General features: G+C 48.9%; 1 protein-coding gene across 3 annotated transcripts; it reads right to left on the minus strand.

The window, feature by feature from the left end:
• Nucleotides 1-304: 304 nt before the first annotated feature.
• Nucleotides 305-18,152, minus strand: MRPS18A (mitochondrial ribosomal protein S18A). 3 transcript variants are annotated; one of them, XM_064286679.1, is made up of 7 exons: nt 18,014-18,121; nt 16,587-16,655; nt 9,508-9,539; nt 6,799-6,909; nt 4,023-4,146; nt 3,795-3,864; nt 305-745 (listed from the first exon to the last, which is right to left on the minus strand). In XM_064286679.1, exons 2-7 carry the CDS (start codon nt 16,606-16,608, stop codon nt 601-603), a joined length of 504 nt encoding a protein of 167 aa, XP_064142749.1. In that variant the 5' UTR covers nt 16,609-16,655; nt 18,014-18,121; the 3' UTR covers nt 305-600. The 3 variants fall into 3 exon arrangements, 2 of the variants coding, with proteins under 2 accessions (XP_064142749.1, XP_003404215.1); XR_002785106.2 differs by lacking the exon at nt 16,587-16,655 and adding an exon at nt 2,774-2,950 and having other exon boundaries at nt 634-745; nt 18,014-18,152; XM_003404167.4 differs by lacking the exon at nt 16,587-16,655 and having other exon boundaries at nt 18,014-18,149.
• Between the last annotated feature and the right edge of the window lie 1,228 nt (nt 18,153-19,380).

The raw sequence follows: 19,380 nt of genomic DNA on the forward strand, positions 1-19,380 counted from the left end.
AGCAGCAGAGGGTCAGAATGTGCTAACCAAAGAGGTACTAGATGATGAGGATCGTGGAAATGGCTGCAAGTGATGACCAGGGGCCCCCTGAGGAGAGCATTTTCTTGGACTCAGATGACAGCAGCATATGGGCCAGGCTAAAGGGCAATCAGCTGTCAGTTAAGAGGATGGGAACCTGTGGGGGCATGATCACCCTCCAATTGCATTCACATGGCCCTTCAAAACAGATGAGTGTCTAATGCTCGGCAACTGGCCGGCAATGGGCCCAAGCCCCCACACCCCCAAGCAATGAGCACACACTCACTGGGTAAGCACATGAGCCTGGTTTATGACATTCCTCAGGCAAAACTGTCCCCCAGCCCTGACCATGGCCCAAGCCCGTCATGATAAGACGGCAGCTGCCAAGGGGCCCACGGCCTGCCCAGCTGTATCTTCCAGCACTGCTGCTGGGCAGGCCAAGGGGAAGAATGCCTCCAGTCTTGCTGGAGGGAGGCCACCCTGCTGGGGTAGGCAAGAAGTACGGTTCAGGCTGAGAGCTGCCCTACTCCAGTAGAGGCACTTGCAGGGCCCTGGCTAGGTCCTCAGGAAGTCAGCTCTCAGTCAATGATAGAACACTAAAGGTTTTCTTGAGTAGGAGACATTGTCCTTCAGCAGGGGTGACCCCACAGCCATGCGTACTTTGTTCCAGCGGTGGCCTTTATTGTAGATGGGCTTGACAGAGGTGCGAGACCAGCGGGTCAGGTACCTGTGGAGGGAGGATAAGGAGGCAGCCGTGAGGGCCGGGGACCCATGCTGGAGCTGGGAGAGTGGGGCACTGCCTCCTCCAGCCAAAGCCACAGTTGGCCAAGCGAACCCTTTGACCAGTTTTCCTTTCTGGAAGGGTAGGGGCTTTTCCTGGGAGTAACCGCTGAGTGTGCTGTAAACAGATGGGCTGGGCTCTTGCTCCTGCAAGCGTGTGTGGCCGGGTCAGGGCCGGCAGGCAGGCAGCCCGGGCCATGGGCTTCCTTGATCTTTATGAGTTGTCAATGTTTGTGTGTTTGCTGGAGGAGGCAGCAGTGAAGAGCTGCTTCAGAGCAGATCATTGCTTTCTGGCCTCTGCCAAGGGGAGAGAGGCTGATGTCAGGGCCTGGAGGAACCCTCCCCTCTTCCCCACTTGGCTCACTCTGCCACCCCAGCCTTCGGGGTGCTCCCCTGGGCAGCTGTAACCTGTGTAGGACCCCTGACCGTCACCCAGCCTGTGACGGAGCTTGTGGGTGCAGACTTAGCCCAAGAAGGTTCCTGTAAGTAGAAGGGGGGCGGGGAAGATGGCTGCCGCCCATGTCCTTTGGCCTCCTTTGGGGATGGTTAGGGCTAATAGTTCCTGGAAAAGTGGCTCATGCCGGCTGGGATTGGGGTTTACTCTGTCCAGAATGGAACCTGGATCCTGTCCACAGAGGCCCATCCTTTGTCCTGCAAGCTCAGCGATAGCAAAGGCCAGTCATCCTCCCCTGTAGCCACACTAGTTTGGGGCTCAACCCAGTCACCTCAGAGACCCTCAAATGAGAGGTTTCTTTTTTCATTAAAAAAATTAATAACCTTGGACAAATTTGTTACATAGAAAAAGTGAAACGATGATTGTCGATTTATACATTTAAACTGAGCTCCCTGGACCCCCGTCTCTGCCCCTCAGCCCTGTGCAGAGGGCACAACTCTGCAAAGGAGCTGGGGGAGGTGCTGGCCTGTACGCCAAGTGTGGCTGAGTGGGAAGGAAGGCCCGCCCCATGCCTACTGTGGACCTCAGTGCCCAGCCAGGGACAAATCTGTGGAGTGCGCTGGCCGACGAACAGCTTTCTCTACAGCTGGTGGCGCTGAGACAGCAGGTCAGTCAAGGCGCAGGGAGGGGAACACCTGGCAGGCCCCTTTGCTGGCATCTCCCAGTCTTCGGTGGGGATGGGTGAAGATGGGGTGTGGAAGCAGGCTCCCAGAAGGGGGTGCTCATTGGGATTCATGGACCCAAGAAGGTCCTGAGGCTGACCAGTTTGTCCAGAGCTACTGCCCCAAAGCTGTTCTTTGTCCCATGCCCTGGGGGAACTTGAGGGAAGCTGGGCTCCAGCTAACCCTGGCCCAATGCCTGTGCCACAGTCAGCTCTCTGGGAACACCCCAACTCTAGGAAGCACCAAGGCTCCTTCCTACCTCTACTGCAGGGGGCAGGAGGAGAGTAGCAGCAGGAGAACACAACTGGGCTCCACTGGGCCCCAGCTGAGCCTGGGCCAGTGCATGGCGGCTCAAGGACCTCTGAGTGGAATCCAAAGTCCCTCACAAAGGAGCCAATCCCCTCGTAGCCTGGACTCCCTCTTCCCACTCAGGGTGGCCTTTTGCAACCCAAGAGCCCCCACACGTCATCAATCCTGTGTCACATTAAAGGACACCAGATGTATGGGAGGGTGCCTGGCCTCGCTTCAAAGGCCTGAGGGTGGGATGGATTGTGTCCTCACGCCTGCCTGCTGTCTCTTAAAAAGATGGGGGTGGGGGGTGGGCCTCATCCCCAAATGGTCCACATCACATTTGGGAGAGACAGGAAGAGGTTAATACGTCCTGCTGTCCCAGGCCTGCTGGCAGATGGCCCAGCTGGCACCGTGGGAGGTGCAGGTGGAGGTGGGCATGGTGCCAGGGTGCTAGTGAGGCACTGGTGAGGGCCCAGCCTCCAAGGGCAGGGGAGACAAAGTACCAGGAAGCAGCCCTGCATTCCTGCCTCCTGTACCCCCAGCTCAGCAATGTGTGCCTGGTACCTGCCTGGCCTCACCCCTCCATGCTTGGATTTTGTCGGGGACCTAGGAGGCATCCTGGCGGGAGGGGCGTCTTGCTTTGCTTCAACTGTCTTTGGTCCCTACAGAGAGCAGTTCCATCTTCTTCACTCCAGTCTGGGAAAGGCCAGTGGCAGCTGGACAAACTGAAGGAAGGAGGGGACCGCTGGTAGAGGAGAACAAAAAGAAACCCCCAAATCAACTTTACAGATCTGGATCTACACTCAACACCTCAGGGGTATAACAGAACTAGGAGCGTGTGAATGTGGTGATGTCAGAGATAGAGAGGAGAGGACCTCCAAATAACACGGCTGCTTAAGTGGTACACAGGGATCTGCTCCTGCACCAGAGGGGCCACCTGTGGCTATTCCAGGGTCTGGGGGCCTTCTCATCTGTAAAACCTCAGGGCCTCCTCGGCCACCACGTACAACTGTGCAGGTTATTAACTGTATAACTTCAGAGGAAGCCATTCATGATCATGAACGTTGCCCTGAAGTTGAATGTTGCATGGCTTGCACAGCTGTATACAGCAGTCCTGTCCCAGACCCTGTCCTCTCCCATTTCTAAGACCTCATTCTATCCTTCAGTAACCCCAGTGCCAGAGAAAGCCAGGATACTGAAAGTTTGTAGAAGTGTTCTGACATCCCCATAGCAACCCAGTGTGATGTCATAAACAGTGGATTAGCACTTTCTAACATCCAGTCAGCAGAGCAGGCCTTTTTACCCTCTTTGCCCCTGTGCTAAGTGCCTTACTGGGGAGGGAAGAGGAAAGAGGCTGAGGCCCACAGGGGAGGGTGAGAGAAGTGAGTGCAGTATGAACTATAGCAGTGCTGGACTGGGGCGGGGACAGGGGGAGTGCTGCTCAGCTGGAAGGGAGTGAACTGAAGAGCCAGAAACACCCCAGCTTTCCTGAGTGGTGGGAAAAGCGCCTGGACGGCTTCCCCAGCAGAATGCAGTGAGAGCTGCAGGCCCGCAGAAGGCTCAGGCTGCAGATGCCCAAGTGTGCTTACCGGTTAAGCTGCGGTTTGTTCTTGGGAACAAACCCTTCAGGAAGCCGAGGCCTGTGATTTGGGAGCAGACCTGTGTGGAGGAAGAACATGTAAGGGGATGGTCTGTGCAGCTCCCTTGGCAGCTCTTAGGGGGCCAAAGGGAAAGCTGAGGAGTGAGGAGGCTGGGGTGTGGGTGAGTCTAATTTAAGACTCTGGGTGTCCACTTCTCTTCCAGGAGGGGGCTCCTACCTGCCCGGTGGGCCATCTTCACACACTCCTCAATCTTGCGATGCTCTTCCTGGCATAGGCCCGTGATCCTTCGGGGCAGCATGCCTCCATGAGGCCGGATGAACTGACTAAGCAGCAGGACATCCTAGTGGAAACAGAAAACCAGCAGGGGGACAGGGGAGCCCAGGGTCAGCTGGGTTGGCTTTTGAAGCTGGGGAGCCAGGAAAACGCCTGTGTCCCAGCCCTTGAAGACACCTGTACTGCTCTTGGGTGCCTACCTGAGCCACGCCCTCCACACAGAGCTGTGCATACTGGTCTACTACCTTCACCGTAACAAGAGCTAAATCCCACCTGTACTAAGGTTTTCTGTGCCTCATCATGAGATAATCTTTTGATAGACTAGGTTAGAGAATAGCTGCTTCAAGAAGTGTTAACAACCATTTATGCACCTGCAGTATCCTTTCTGGTGAGGAAAGGTCTGTTGAGTTATTCTCCTTGGGTGGGGTAGGGGGTACCAAAACAAATTTCCCCAAAAGAGGGAAAACCTGCACCATTTCAACCCCCAAAGCCTACGTGCCACAGGCCAGAGTACATGCAGGCAGACCCTCCACCTCCCATCCCTCCGAAGTGCTAGGCAGTCCTATGCATTGAGAAGGAAGGGACCAGGGTTGTGAAGAAAGATGGCAGGTTTCACCCCACATCTTCTAAGGCCAGTTGTGTAGGGTGCTTGAGCTTCTGTTGGACCACCACATTCCTGCCAGGCTGTTTTGGACAGATCAAGGCAACAAGGATGAACAGGGCCAGAATCAAGACAAGAGATCATCCTCCCCATAACTCTCATAGGCTGGCTGGGTAATTGCCTTAAAAACACTGAGGGGGTTAAATAAGACTCACCACCCTCCACCCCACCCACAGGGGCCTGGCAGGCCGGTCTCAGCAGTCATGTTCCACGAAACTGACTTGCTGCCCTGGAGGAGCCTCGCTGGATAAGCACAGATTTGTTTTAATCACTGGACAGCTCCTAAGGGACCTAGGCCCCTAACCCCCACCCCTGTAATCTTCGGAATCTGATGAAAAGAACTGGATTGGATTAATCCAGGGCTAATAAACTGTGCTCACAGCCCCAGTCCCCCGCCTCAGGCTGCCAAGCAAGCTGACAGTTTTATGCAGCTCAGGCTAATGGTGCTCTGAGTGGAACGGGGTAAAAGGAAAAACAACTTTAGCCTTTACCTCGGAGGGGATTAGATTTCTTCTGCTGGATAAACAGAGCCAAGTACGTCTTCTGGAAACGGCTGGTAGGAAGAGTGCCCCATGGTGGCTGGGCAGCTGGGGGTTCACATCCCCATTGGCCACCGGGATTCCAAGTATGCCCACAGCCCCATTCACTTCCATGTCACAGAAGCCTGTGAACACTGTCCCTTTGCCTCTAAGCTGTCTATTACTCCAGGCGGCCATCAGCAGAAGAGCCCCCCTGCCCGTGGTGGCATGAAGCCAAGGCCCCCCAGCCCAGAAGATTAGCTGGGCCATTCTGTTCAGATCCCACGGACATGTGGCCTCTCCTGCTCTTATTGCCCAACCAGGATCTCTGGCCCTTAGTCATCCCATTCCATTGAGGGGCACAGGGACAACTTGCAGGTCAAATTGGCCCAGAGCCTCAATCATCTGCAACCCAAAAATAGGGCACTTAATGTCACCAATGAGAACTTGGAAGAACAAGTAGATTTCTCCATGCTGCATCCTTCCTCCCAGGCCCTCCTGTTTCTAGAGGTGTACAGAAAGGGAGTCGGCAACATGGGCTCTACCGGGGCTTTGTATCCCTGGAGTTTGTATCCCACCTCTGACACTAACTAGCTGGGCAAATTAATCAACCTCTCCACGTCTCAAACATCTTCATCTGTAAAACGAAGATGGAAAAAACACCTACTTCATAGGGTTATGGTGAAAATGAAGTAAATTAAGACATGTAAGCACCTACAATAGTACCTGACACATAGTATGCACTCAAGACATGTTACCTATTGCTATTAGCTATTATCTTCTTTTCCACGAAACAACAATTCTGGGAAAGCTAGAATGATTAGGAGTCTTTGTAGCTTCAGTATGGAAAGAGACAGTAAGGTGTTCCCAGATGACAGTAAGGACCAAGAGCCTCTTCAAATATATCCTCTCATTATAAAAGGAAGAAAACCAACCCTGTATCAGGATTCCACCCCTTCAAGAACACAGCCCCCAAAAGGACTGGGGTACAGGGCCCTGGTGGTCTAAATTGCAACCGAAACAAAAACGACCTCCCGTTGTCAAGTCAATTCCAATTTATGGCGACCCCATGCATGGCAGAGTTGAACTGTACTCCATAGGGTTTTCAATGACTGATTTTTCAGAAGTAGATTGCCAGGTCTTTCTTCCAAGTGCCTCTGGGTGGGTTTGCGCTGCAAACCTTCCAGTTAGTAGTTGAATACTTAATTGTTTTCACCACCCTAGGACTCCAAAACCATGAACTGAATCAGCAGCTCTCTATTCTGGCTGGACATGAGAATGACCTAAGGAGCTTTAAAAAACAACCAGCCCAGGCTCCACCCTAGACCAACTGAATCAATCTCTGGAGGTGGGGCTTGGGCATTTTTAAAGCTTCCTTGTGATTATAATGGGGAGTGAGGATTGAGAAGCACTGGATGAAATGCTTCTGTTTAGTGGCTCCCAAGCTTGCAGCTGCGGCTAAAGGAGGACGCTGTTCAAGTTCACCAGGGCATACAAGCTCGGCGACATGCAGCGTTGAGGTCTCAGCCTGCAGACTCACCTCATAGCTATACTTGTGCTTCAGGTTCCAACGACAGATGGGGCACTGGCCGGAGGGGTTAGGGGGATTTGGACTTTCCTTGGGAGTCCCCCCTGTGATGTGGCCTTTGATCTGGGAGGCAGAGAAAGAAGAGCCAGTGAGGGAGAGGCCGATGTGGAGCCAGGTATCCTTGAGCAAGCCCTCAAAACAGTGGAATGCTGGTGAAACTTTATCTCCGGGGGTCTTGTAGGAGCAGGGAATAGGTCTCTCCAGCCTGAATCATGGTGGGCCCTGGGGTAGCTATGGGGATGTGGTTTGGTGGCCTGCAGGGGTAGTGGAAACCATGTGAACTTAATACTGGTGCCAAGAGGGAGGGGTTTGCTGCATCTGCTGAATGCTACCTTTCCTTCTTTAAAAATACAAAACAAAAACACCTGCTGAATAACATGATTTCTTCCCCTGCCCCCGCTTTGGGAACAAGAATACACATACATGGTAGAGAGTTTCAAACTGCAAAGGGACAGAGAGTCCAAAGAAAGTCTCCCTCTCAGCCCACACGTCCTCCTCAGAGGAAACTGCAGTTTTGTTTTAGGTACCTGACGGAGGTATGTCTGTGCCAGTGGTTCTCAACGGGGCAATTTAGCTTCTCAGGGGACATTTGACAATGCCTGCAGACATTTTTGTTGTCATGATGTGGGGGGATTTGCTACTGATATCTAGTTGGTAGAAGTCAGGGATGCTGCTAAATACCCTACAATGACCAAGAGAGTCCCCACAACAAAGAATTATCTAGCTCAACATGCCAATTGTGCCAAAGCTGAGAAACCTTGGTCTATGCCTGTACAAGCAGACGTCTATGTGTACAAGCAGGTATTTGTGTATACAAGCAGACATCTGTGTGTACAATCAGGTATTTGTGTGTACAAGCAGACATCTACGTGTACACGCTGACATCTTTGTGTACAAGCAGACATCTGTGTGTACAAGCAAGTATTTGTGTATAAAAGCAGGTATCTGTATACACAAGCAGACATCTTTGTGTACAAGCAGACATCTGTGCGTACTCCTTCCCCCCACCTCCTTTTTTAAAAATGCAAATGGAAAGATACATTCCTGTCTTGCTTCTAGCTTTTGTCATTCTGGATGCCATTCTTGAAACCCTGCTGAGGCCACGTGTGAAAGGACCTCCCTGTCACTGCCTGGCTGGTAGTCTCCGTCTCCTGTGAGACAGCCTTGAAGTACTAAACTCAATAAACCAATGATCCAGGGGTCTGCTCCAGCTGCAAGATGGGGAGCTTAGCAAGTCTTGTTGACTGAGGCCATGGGACAGGTTTGGGAGGCTCTGGGAGGAAAGCACCACTGTCTACTGGGGGAGAACTGGAGAAAGGGAGAGGGGCTGAACATAAACAGCTGGCTGTTAGGGCACTGCCACCTACCTTTCTGCCAATGCAACCATAACTGCACCCAAAACGAAGATGTTGTGGTTAGAGAAACTGTGCAGGTGCACAGTAGGGCTTAGGGGGAGGGTTTAGGTGGGCTGGGCAGGGAAGAGAATTAGCATTTCCTGACTCCCCATTCATTACGTATCTGGCTCTGTGCTAATAACAGTTCATATGTACCATTAAATTTCCACAACCTAGCAAAAAAAAAAAAAAATTTTTTTTTTTTTTTAGTGAGGTAGGCATCACGAGACCCCAGACAGCAATAGCAGAGAGGTCACCCATAGCAGGCAGGGGCTCTTCCCTCCCCCTTGGAGCTGTCACAGTGCCACAGTGTCCCAGATTCATGCCCCACGTGAAAAACTCTTTACAGTCAAAAGGCAGATGTGTTTCTCTCCTCTAGCATGAAGTTTAAGGGAGCCAAAATGTGCTCTAATGCAATAGGGCCCCTAAGTCAACAGAATTCTTCTGAGGCTAAGCAGTGAAAAGGCTGAGGGAATATTCTGGGGAAGACCCAAAGAGGGAACCCTACAGGTTCATCCTAGGGATAAGACTGCCTTGGGAAAGACTAAGCTTGGCTGGCTGCCAGAAGGATTAAATCCCTGGTTGGGATGGAAGTTAGAGAGGCTGCTGGGAGCCCTGTGGAGTGGCTGAGGATTCCTTGGAGGGATGGAAGGCCATGTGAAAATGACACTGTCTTTTAGGGATTATAGGATAATCTAGACCCCATGACTCCGAGGGAGGGAGGTGAGATGGGCCAATGAGGGAAAGGGGACAGTGGGTGGACAATGAATTGTTCCAGCTTTCTTACCAACAGACAAGCCAGGGCACCAGCCAGTGAGCCCAGAGTGTTTCACCTTTTAACTGCATCACTTAAGGTGTACCTTAGTCATTCTAAGCAGGAAGGAAAGGAACCGAGGGCCAGGCTCCTTGCCCAGGGTCAACTTCCTGTGGCTTTCTAGGCCTGCCAGTGCCTTAGTTTCTCTTCTGGGAAAATGATTTATCACCTGCCAAAGAACATATCAGCAAAGGTCTCTGAGACCCTGTCATACAAAAGGCCACTTTAATCAAGTAACAGACGCCTCAGCCCAGGCACAGTGACTGTTCCTGATTAACCACACTATAGCACACATCTTGAAAAAATAATCGATTGTGGGATTCATGTTCACAGAGGCAGCTGATTCTGGGGCCAGGAGTCCAGTCTGAGCCTCCTCCCTCCCTTCCTCAGAGGAGCAGCCAGGCAGCTCCAAGTGCTAAAGAGGTTAGAAATGGCCAACGCGATGATACTTACTATAGTCGTATTCCCTTCTTGGATCTCCACCACTATAGGGATAAAGAGGAAAAATTAGGTCAGCCATTTAATAAGGAACAGGGAGCTTCAAATAACAGCTCAAATTCTACACTTGCAGAAAGACGGAGCCTTCAGTCTGTATTCTCCCACGGTCAATGCAGGGGCTCCGCCCTGGAGGCTGGGTGGGCAAGCCCAGCGGGACCAGCTCTCTGGGATTCAGGGTTTCCACACTGCTTTTGCCTTTCTAAGCCAAGATTCATCTTGGTTCTATCCAGGGGAACTGGCAGGATCCTGCCCAACCGACCGATGCTAGCAATAATGACCCCAGGAGTGGTAGAGCAGAGGCATTTATCAAATTAAAATGGTTTCTGACCTGGAAGAGTTTGCAATCTAAGCTAGGGCACTGAACTAACACTGTGGCCACACAGTGGATAAGCAATGAGACAAGTCCACTCCTGAAACCTGTCCTGAGAGCCTCCTATAAGAATCTGTACAAGGACAGCTGTGTGAGTTAAGTTCTCTTCTCTTGTCTCCCTGCAGGGCTGTGTTTTGTCATCTGACTGGAGGGGGGTGGTGGAAGAGTGGGACCTGGGAGAGCGGCCCTCAGATACTGGGTCCAGGCAGAATTTCAAGGAAGAGTGCTGCAATTCCAAACCGAGAGGGATCCCTCAGCTCTGCATATTTAGGTCTGAGGCAGAGGAGAACCCCAGGGTAAGACAGTCAGCTGTAGACATCTGTTAAGCTGTTAAGTACTTCCTGTCTTGTGAACCAGGATGCAGAATGACAACCTCAACAATAACTGAAGGAAAAACCAAGCCAATAATCCAGATTCAGCAAATATGATCAAATAGAAAGTTCTTGGGCATACTTCGTTGTTTTTCTAATCTTTAGGAAGAGAGACACCATATAAAACTGTTAGCACAGGAGCTGGCACATAGCAAAATGCTCAACAAATACTAGCTTTTAATTTTAGGGAGCAAATACTTGTCATGGTTCTCTGCTGGCTGCTAATTACTGTAATAGAAAACTTGGGCCCACACAGACGTGCTGCAAACTGTCTCCCCAAATCCTAACACCATATTTTAATGGCAGCTTGGCCACCACAACTCAGTTTTTATTCAGCTCTGGCCAATGCAAGAAGTAGCACCGATCAGAACGAGGCCCTGGTCCTTAAGTGTGTTAATCTAGTGAAAGCCATGGTTCTCTCCCTACAGACACATCTGTGTTTCTGAGCATACACACTATGATGCAAGGACTTCAGGAAGCTCACAGGCCCATGAAGCCATGCAGTTCATACTGGTTACCTCTCTGTGGTGTCAATAGGTGATTTTAGTTTCTTTCTTTCTTTTTGCCTATCTGTATTTTTTTAAGTTTCTAAAATAAACATGTACTGTTTTTGCAATTAAAAATAAAAAAGGAGAATGTCTAAGGAAAAAAGTGAGGCAATTCTAACACAGCCGGAGGCCCATGGCAGCATCTGTGATCACTGAGCTCTGTGACCGCCACCTAATTGGACACAGACGCCTGGAATGGTTCCCCACTTGTTTTCTGGGCAAGGCCATTCATAAAGACTCATTACTCCAAAACAACCAACCTGGAAGTCCCTCGATGTCCAACGCCAGACACACAACGGAGTAACGATAACCAGAAAAGCCCTGGGGCTCTCTCCAGAGAACGCTGTAGTCACTAATAAATTCAAAGACAAACTAGGTTTCTTCATCTAAAAGAAAATGCGTCACCCCACACACGGATCTACTTGTACTAGACAAAGACCAGCCCAAGAACGGGATGTGGGTGAGACTCAACCTTGTCGTCAGTCTGGCAGCCAGTGCAGCTGCAGAGGAATGGTCACTGCAGTGAGTCAGTCTGCAGACACAGCCTACAAATGTGGAAGAGCAGGGGAGCGCACCCGCAGTCCAGTGGGGTTCCAGACATCCTGGAAATGGTGCTAATTAGCAGAAATCAAGGTGGGAGAGGGACTGAGGGTGACCAAACCTGAGCACCAACAGGCAGGGGGAAAGTTTCTGAGCATCGCAAGAGGAAACGGTACAAAAGAAACACTGTGGTACCACCTGAGTCGGCACAAGAACAATGCCCAAACACGAAGTGGATAAACATGTGGTTTCCCTCCTGGTAGAGGCACTTGGGTTCTAACCATGAGATAAACAAGTCTAACAAAATACACATCACTCCCGGCAAAGAACCAAACCCTGAAGTCATGCACTGGCCCCTGGAAAAGAGATCAAAGCCGGTGGCAAGCTCTGCTGTTCACAAGCTCCCCACACAGCAACTCTGAGCCAGTGAATTCTCCTTCCATAAGCCAGTAGGTAAAACAACCGACAGATGCTTATCTCATAGAAAATTTGTCAACCTAGAAGGAATGACCCGAGAACTCACTCGAGATTGACATTTATCAGGATGGTGTCTCAGTATAGGGAGAAAGGGCCTGGCTGGAGCCTGGAGAGGCCCTGGTAGATTCTACGTCTCTGAAAACAGGAGATAGCAATCAGAATAGTATTGATTTTCAGTGTGCATATAAAAATATGTCAAAACCAAACAAAACCCGAGATGCATTTTATCCTTGGCCTCTCCTCCATTTCCTTCTCTTCAAGAGAACTGGGGTTGGCTAAGAAGGGCTGGACTTCAAGATGGAGGCGCCAGTAGAAAACTTGTTCAGCAAAAGATGGAATCACTCTTGCATCTGAGATATGGCTATATTCAGTAAACTAAGGAAAGATATGACGGAGTTTTTCAAATCAGAACTAAGGGCCAAACTCTTTCAAGACAGGCACTTCTCATCACATCAAATAATCTGTCCCAAACAAGGCAACACATTTGCTGAGCATCCGTGCAGAGTACAGCCTTACTCTGCCTACTGTGAAGAGTTACAGTTGAACTGGAAGACACAGTCTTTGCCTTGGAAGAGGAAAGGAAACTAAAACAAGCATGGGAACTTCACTGTAATAAAGTCTACGCCTCGTAAAGAGGTCCTTTAAGTACTTCAGTAAATACTCGCCTAGGATGGAATCCAAGATAACTGAATTATAATGCTCTGGAGCAAACGGCATTGCGGTACGACTGTGGTGAACACAAAAGACCTTGATGGTCCCGTAAACACAGACATAGTGAACAGCAGTGGTGGAAAGACCCAACTGCTTCGTAACAGAGGAAGTGAACAAAGTTGAATGGTCAGGAGAGGGAGATGCTGCTACAGGAAGTACCCAGAGACCAAAGTCCCTCTGGAAAGGATCCACGGAAACCAAGTCCCAAGAAGGGTATGAAGGAATGGAGTAAACTGAGTGGCAGGATGGATAGAAGGAGGCACTAAGTCTTGTGTAGGGTCGGGGGTCGGGGTGGGGGCTAGAGTGCATGCTTGGGATGAGTGTCTGCATTTCTGACCGTTGACTATTTTTCTCAAACTCCTACAGCACTGTTGCCTTTAGTTCACCTTTAATTCTACCATAAAGTTTTTAGGTCCTCTCATCACCGTTCTTCCTCTTCCCCTGCCCCCATTCTTCTCCCCTGCACCCATGAGGGAAGGTCCCTCTGCACTATGGTTTAGAGCTAGGAGTCTTATTTCTGCACAGAAGTCTTTTTCCACTAACAGGTTGTTGTTGTAAGGTGCCGTTGTTCAGTCAGCTCTGACTCACAACAACCCCAGTATACAACAGAACAAAACCCTGTCTGGTCCTGCACCATCCCCATGATCACTGGTATACTGTACTCAAGTCCACTGTTGACGTAGCTGTATACTTTTAGTGTCTTACAACCTAGGGGGTTCATCTTCCAGCACTATGTTGTAGTTAGGTGCTATCGAGTCGATTCTGACTCGTGGTGACTTCACATGTGCAGAGTAGAACTGCTCTACAGGGTTTTCAAAGCTGTGACGTTTTGGAAGGAGATCACCAGGCCTATCTTCCAAGGTAGCTCTGCGTGGGTTTGAACCACCAACCTCCAGTACTATACTGGGGAATATTCTGCTGTGATCCATAAGGTTTTCACTAGCTAATTTTTAGAAGTAGATTGCCATGCCTTTCTTCCTAGTCTGTCTTAGTCTGGAAGCTCCGCTGAAACCTGAAACCTGTCCACCATAGGACCCTGCTGGTATTTGAAACAGGTGAAATAGCTTCCAGCATCATAGCTTATTGCTGCTCAGAAGTGTCTTTCCACTAGCAGGTTACTCCGGACTGTATACCTTGAATGCTTTAAAGCACTCGACTCGCTCCTTCCCCTCTCAAAGCTTTTAGCCATATGGCTGACCACCCAGTTGGCCACATCCCTGTCTGACATGCTAGGTCCTCCAGAAAACCTCCCTTAGCTGATTAGAAGAGACAAAGCAAACTCCCTTTGGCTTTACTCAACACACTCGGCTCTAAGTGCCTGATAGATCATAATCATGTATGTGTTTATCTTCCTTGTTTTAAATATATTTCTTTCATGAGGGCTGTAAGAGTGATATGGCAGGAACTCCAGGTCTAACACAGTCTTTGCTAAGTCTGGTAAGGTCAACAACAGAGGCAATTACTGTAAGTGGTCTTTGGCAAGTTGACTGATGAGGCTTCAGGGAAAAGGGGGAACGACACGAAGGTACTGCCATGGTATATCATAAAAACGGCATGGTGGAGGCCTCTGACCTCCTCTAACTTCATAAGGTGGAGCAGAATCAAGATCAACAGCCCAAGGCTGACTCCTGTGAGGTGGAGGCCAGACATACCTCCTCTTGCAAGCCCTTTTTACCTATTCTGATACCATCCATCCCTTCCCCGGCACTCTCTACTTCTCTGCTGGGTTTGATAATTCACAGACCATACTCATGATTAAGGGGGTTTATCAAGGAAGTAAGGGCTTACAATTCATGTTCAGGATACAGTTCTTTGTTCAGGACAGCCTCTCCTCAGCCATGCCTGCAGGCAGGTCTCTCTCTGGCCCTTGTCCCCTCTGCCTGGCCTCTGCCCTGCTCAGGCAAATGTTACGATGCTCTTTTAGCTCCGCTGATAAGCACCCCGAAGTAACCCACTCCACCACCAAGCCTCCTGCCCGAAGGCACTCAGCTTTCTTGCTCCTGTCGGTCTCCTGGTTCTGCTGCTGCCGTTTTTCACTGTCTTCGGTGTTACAGCTCTCTTTCAGTCTTCTGGTTCCAGAAGCTTCTCAGCGCGGGGATTCTGGGGCAAAAGGATGCCCTCCACCCCTGGCTCTTCCTTCTTGATGGTGGTGAGATCCTCCCTTCCTGCCTCTGGGATGGCTCATTTTCAGCCTATCGGGATGGCAAAACTGGCCAATCCCTTAGTTAGGGTTCCATGTACCTTATTTGCATAGTCCCACCCAATCACTGTGTGTGAGTCACAAAGACTATGGCTAGAAGGGCCAAATTAAGTAATTCAGTTGCCCCACAGGTACCAAGGTGATGTTACTGGTGGAGAGGGAAGAGTGCAGGCTCTACTTCCAACTCCACTATTTAATATGTGTGATATTGAGCAAGCTACTGAACTCCCCTGGGCCCAATTTCCTCGTTTGTCAAATTGAGGACAGCAATATCCACCTTTAAGGATTGTTGAGAAGAATAAACACACGCATGTGAAAAACCTTGTACAGTGCTTGCAGCAGGCACTTACTAAACTATAATTTCCATTTTTGGCTCTGTTCTGTCTTGCTTCTTTCATAACAATCTTTCTTTGGCTTTGTGTGTCCCTCTTGTCAATCCTTGGGTGACCAGGGTTTCTCAACAGTGACACAAGTCACATTTTAGGCCAGACAGTTCTCTGTTGTGGGGGGCTGTCTATGTACTGCAAGATGTTTAGCAGCATCCCTGGTTTTCACCCACCAGATACCAGCAGTACCAGTTGTGAAAACCAAAAATAACTCCAGACATTGCCCCCAGTTAAGAACCACAACTTTACTGAAAATCCTTAGAGGCGGGACTCTGCTGCTCAGTCCTCAAGAACTTTGACTAAAATTAAGTAGTACTCCCTAATACTTTGAAAAGTAGGATGCTTAAATATTTTCAGCAAGAGACCCAGCTTTAAATTCTATGTGTACAATATTATTTGGGTGTCAAATATACCAGCTTCAAAATTAGTTTTATGTGTAATACTTTATGCCTTACAAAGAATGGGTAGAGTATCAAAAGAAAATTTTTCTCATTTAAAGGCCCTGGAAACAGGGTGGTTATTAAGAATAATACAGAAGATCATAGTGGCTTCATGTAACATCACATTCAATTCAGTCTAACATTTAGCTGTGAGGTCTGAAATAAATGAGATAGAAAAGCTAACAGCCTAAATATTTATAGAGAGTAGGACTTCACAGACCCACCTGGTTATGTATCCCATCATTTCACAAACTTTCCAACTAAAAAAGTTCTTTTAAGTCTAACCTCAAATATTCCTATTGTAAGAAAAATGGATTCCTCTCACCTATCAGGGAACACAGCAAAGAACTGTTTTCAACTTTGAATCTCACAAAGGATATGCAAATTGCAGCTACTGTTTGACATTTGGTAAAACCTGTTACTGTAGAGTTGATTCCAACTCACAGCGCCCCTACAGGATACAGTAGAACTGCCCCATAGGGTTTCCAAGGAGCAGCTGATAGATTTGAACAGCTGACCTTTTGGTTAGCAGCCAAGCTCTTAGCCACTGTGCCACCAGGGCTCCTTGACACTTGGTAGATACCCTCAAAAACATTATGGGCATATGCCTATTTTGCAGCATGGGAATAGATAAAACATCTTTCATGAAGCATGAACTCTTCTGGTATCCTTCTTTATTGACAGATCAGCCTAATGTTAACCAGGTAGTGTCTGGACCTTGTTGTTCTTTCTAGTAAATGTTCCATCTCCCCTTCATAGCTAAATTCTTCAAACATACTTGCTACTTCCATTTCTTCATCAACTATCTCCTTGATTTCCCAAACTGGATTTCTTCTCTGTCACGCTATTAAAATTGCTGGTGGAAAGCTAAAAAGAGACCTGAGACAAATCCAGTGGCCTCTTCATTAGTGTCTTAGGCTGGATTCTCTAGAGAAGCAAAATCAGTAAAGTGTATAAATATATATAAACTTATATTAAGGAAATGGCTCACAAGGTTGTAGAGGCCGGAACATCCCAAGTCTGTGGGTCAGGCGTCTCCTGATTCACATAACTGCAGGGGCTGGTGAACACAAGATCGGCAGGTCAGAGAGCAGGACTCTTGTTCACATGCTGCAAAGACTGACGAATCTCAAGACTGGCAGGCAAGACCACAGGTAAGCTGCTAGCTCAAGTCCCAAGAATCGGAGGTCACGTGAACAGGAACCAGCTGCAGGATCCACGGTGAGCAAAAGCCCACAAGCCTTGCTAGAATGTCCACTTACATTTGATGCAAGCCACACACCCAAGGAAACTGCCTCTCAGTGACTGGCCACTCACAGCAGATCTCACCACGGAGGTGATCACAATACATCAAATCTCATGGATGTGATCACAACATCACCCTACTGCCAAGCCACTGAGAATTATGGCCCAGCCAAGCTAACATACAAGCTTAATCATCCCAACTAGGCTCTTCTTTTTGGACTTTTCTGCTCCTCCTGACAACAATGATCAGTCTTCTCCTCTAAATTCTTCTTCACTTTAGTTAAAGAATATGCTGACCAGAGCCTTGTGTGGGAAAAATCATTTCTCTTATACATCACTCATCATCTCCTGCTTCTAGTAGTACACAGAGGTGTGCTATGTTCTCAAATATCTTTTCACTGTTCCTCGGATTCCATCCTTTTATAAGCCTGTTCAAGACACACCCCTTTATAAAAACTTTTGAATGTTTCCGGTAACAGAATCTCCCTGTACTTGGTCATGTAAATGCTTAATTGCATTTATGGCAACATATACGCATCATCTAAGCGTCTTGGAAAAACGGCTGTACTTTCGCTTTCTCCAGCATCCCTTCACAGTTCTTTGCCTTCACTAAGCTCTCAGTTGATGCTGGAATCATGTCGCCTTTCTAGATTTAAGGTTACTGAAAAGCAGAACCACCATCCAGCATTTGCCTCTGTATCAGCTGCTCAAGGGACTTCCCACGTTGGCCTCCACCTCTCAAGGAGACGAGAGACCCGAGCAGAAAAAGCTGCCATCAGATCACCGCGTTTTCAGATGAGAAAATGGAAAGGGAGATCCAGGGATTCTTTATCGAAGGTGGAGGAGGTTAGGGGAATACGGGAGGGAGAATTAACTTGCAGACCCTTACCGAATACTTTGCTAAACCCGGGGGTAAATTTTCCTTCCGCTGCAGCTGACTAAGCAGGCCTTTCCTTCCATCCTTTCCTCCTTCGCGAGGGTACTCACAAGGCACGGGAGGTCAAGATAACACCAGGGTCTGTAAAGGGTTTTAAAGCACCCCCGGGACACCAGCACCTCCTACGAATCAGAACCACGCGAAGGAAAGGGAGGGCGGGGAGCATGGGGGCTGGCAGAGGGCAATCGGCGCCACTCTTCTCAACCTCGGGTGGGTCGTCGGGACCCGGAACTCACCTTCCCGGAGCCTGCGAACTGGAGGCAGAGGCCTGGTCGCGGCCGGGACCTCCAGGAGCCCCCGGAGCAACCGCCCACAGCCAAACACCACGGCATTGAAGGCCGCCATCTTGAAAACCCAACCTGACCTCTTGGGAAGTGCACTTCCGTTTCCGGAGCGGCGTGCGCGCAGCCGCAGTGGTGAGGCGAGAACTGTGTAGCCTTGTGGACTTTTTGGTCTGTGAGTCCTGTCACTTTTATTTCCCTCACCTCTTCAGCTTTGCGCGAAAGGGAGGAGGCTTCTGAGTCAAGCCTGCATTTCGTCCCGAGGTTCTAAGGGAAGTCGTTGCTTCATTCCGAGAGTCTAGGGGAGGTTTTCTAGCTCCTGTCTGCCAGTCCCTGCAGTCCGTGAAATGGCTTTCTTTCCCTAGAAGTCTTCCTCGGGTATATCACATGCATCACCCTAATTTCTTAAAAGCTTTTTCTTCTGTGCAAGTCAGATGTGGATTTTCAGCTTCTTGTGGCTGGGTGTAGTTCTGCACCGTAGAGGGTAAAATGGTTAGAACTTTAACTCTGGAGTATCAGGCCGAGCCGGGATAAAATCAATTACCTCTAACCCCACCCGCACTCTCGCACCCCCATCCTTCCCAACTACGTGGCTTTTTTATTCTCATATACTCAACACTTCCTTCTAGACCCAGGACCTTTAAAAAAAAAGGTAATTCCTCTGCTTGCTTTTTATTCACCTTGCTAACTTGTACTTATTTCTCAGGTCACAGTTTAAACATCACTTCCACAGTGAAGTCTTCCTTGATGTTCTTGTTGCTGGTTCTCATACACGCTTACATCTTAGTATGTAAGGTACCTGGCAGTTTTAGGTTTGTTTGTGTAACATGTCTTTCCCACCAGACTATAAGCTCTCTGAAGGCAGGGTTATTGTTTTTTGTTTAGTGTTGTCTCTCCAGCAGTTAGTACAGTGCCTGGCACATAGTAAGAGTGCGATATATAGCTGTTGAATGAATGATTAGTACCTATTTTTTAGGGTCGTTGTGAAGATTAGGTGAGATAATAAATGCTCTATAAACATAAGCTAATTAATAGGGCAATTAGTGAGATGGCCCTTGTCCTAGATACTTTTCACGAGTTTGACATACTTGCCTTATAAGGAAGCTTATGGTACCAAAAGGAAGACAGGACAACTGTCTTGCAGTTTTCCGTCTTTTGGATTTGTAGGATGTATAGATGTTCCCTTCGAGCTGCATAAGAAGAGAAAACCTTTCACAGCTCACTTCTTCCACTTAGTGGTTAGGTTATTCTTTTCCACCCTCCATAATAAAACTGAAGGGAGATTTTTCTAGTTATCCTACTCTGATTCATAGATGGGAAAA

This window comes from Loxodonta africana, chromosome 1 (genome assembly GCF_030014295.1).
Source record: "Loxodonta africana isolate mLoxAfr1 chromosome 1, mLoxAfr1.hap2, whole genome shotgun sequence".
NCBI lineage: Eukaryota > Metazoa > Chordata > Mammalia > Proboscidea > Elephantidae > Loxodonta > Loxodonta africana.

Coding starts and splice junctions, on each gene's coding strand:
- MRPS18A (XM_003404167.4), bottom strand. CDS start 18,122: ATGGCGGCCTTCAATGCCGTGGTGTTTGGCTGTGGGCGGTTGCTCCGG. Junction 3,865..4,022: donor GAAGATGGCCCACCGGGCAG/GTAGGAGCCCCC, acceptor TCCTCCACACAG/GTCTGCTCCCAAATCACAGG. Junction 746..3,794: donor AACAAACCGCAGCTTAACCG/GTAAGCACACTT, acceptor CTCCCTCCACAG/GTACCTGACCCGCTGGTCTC.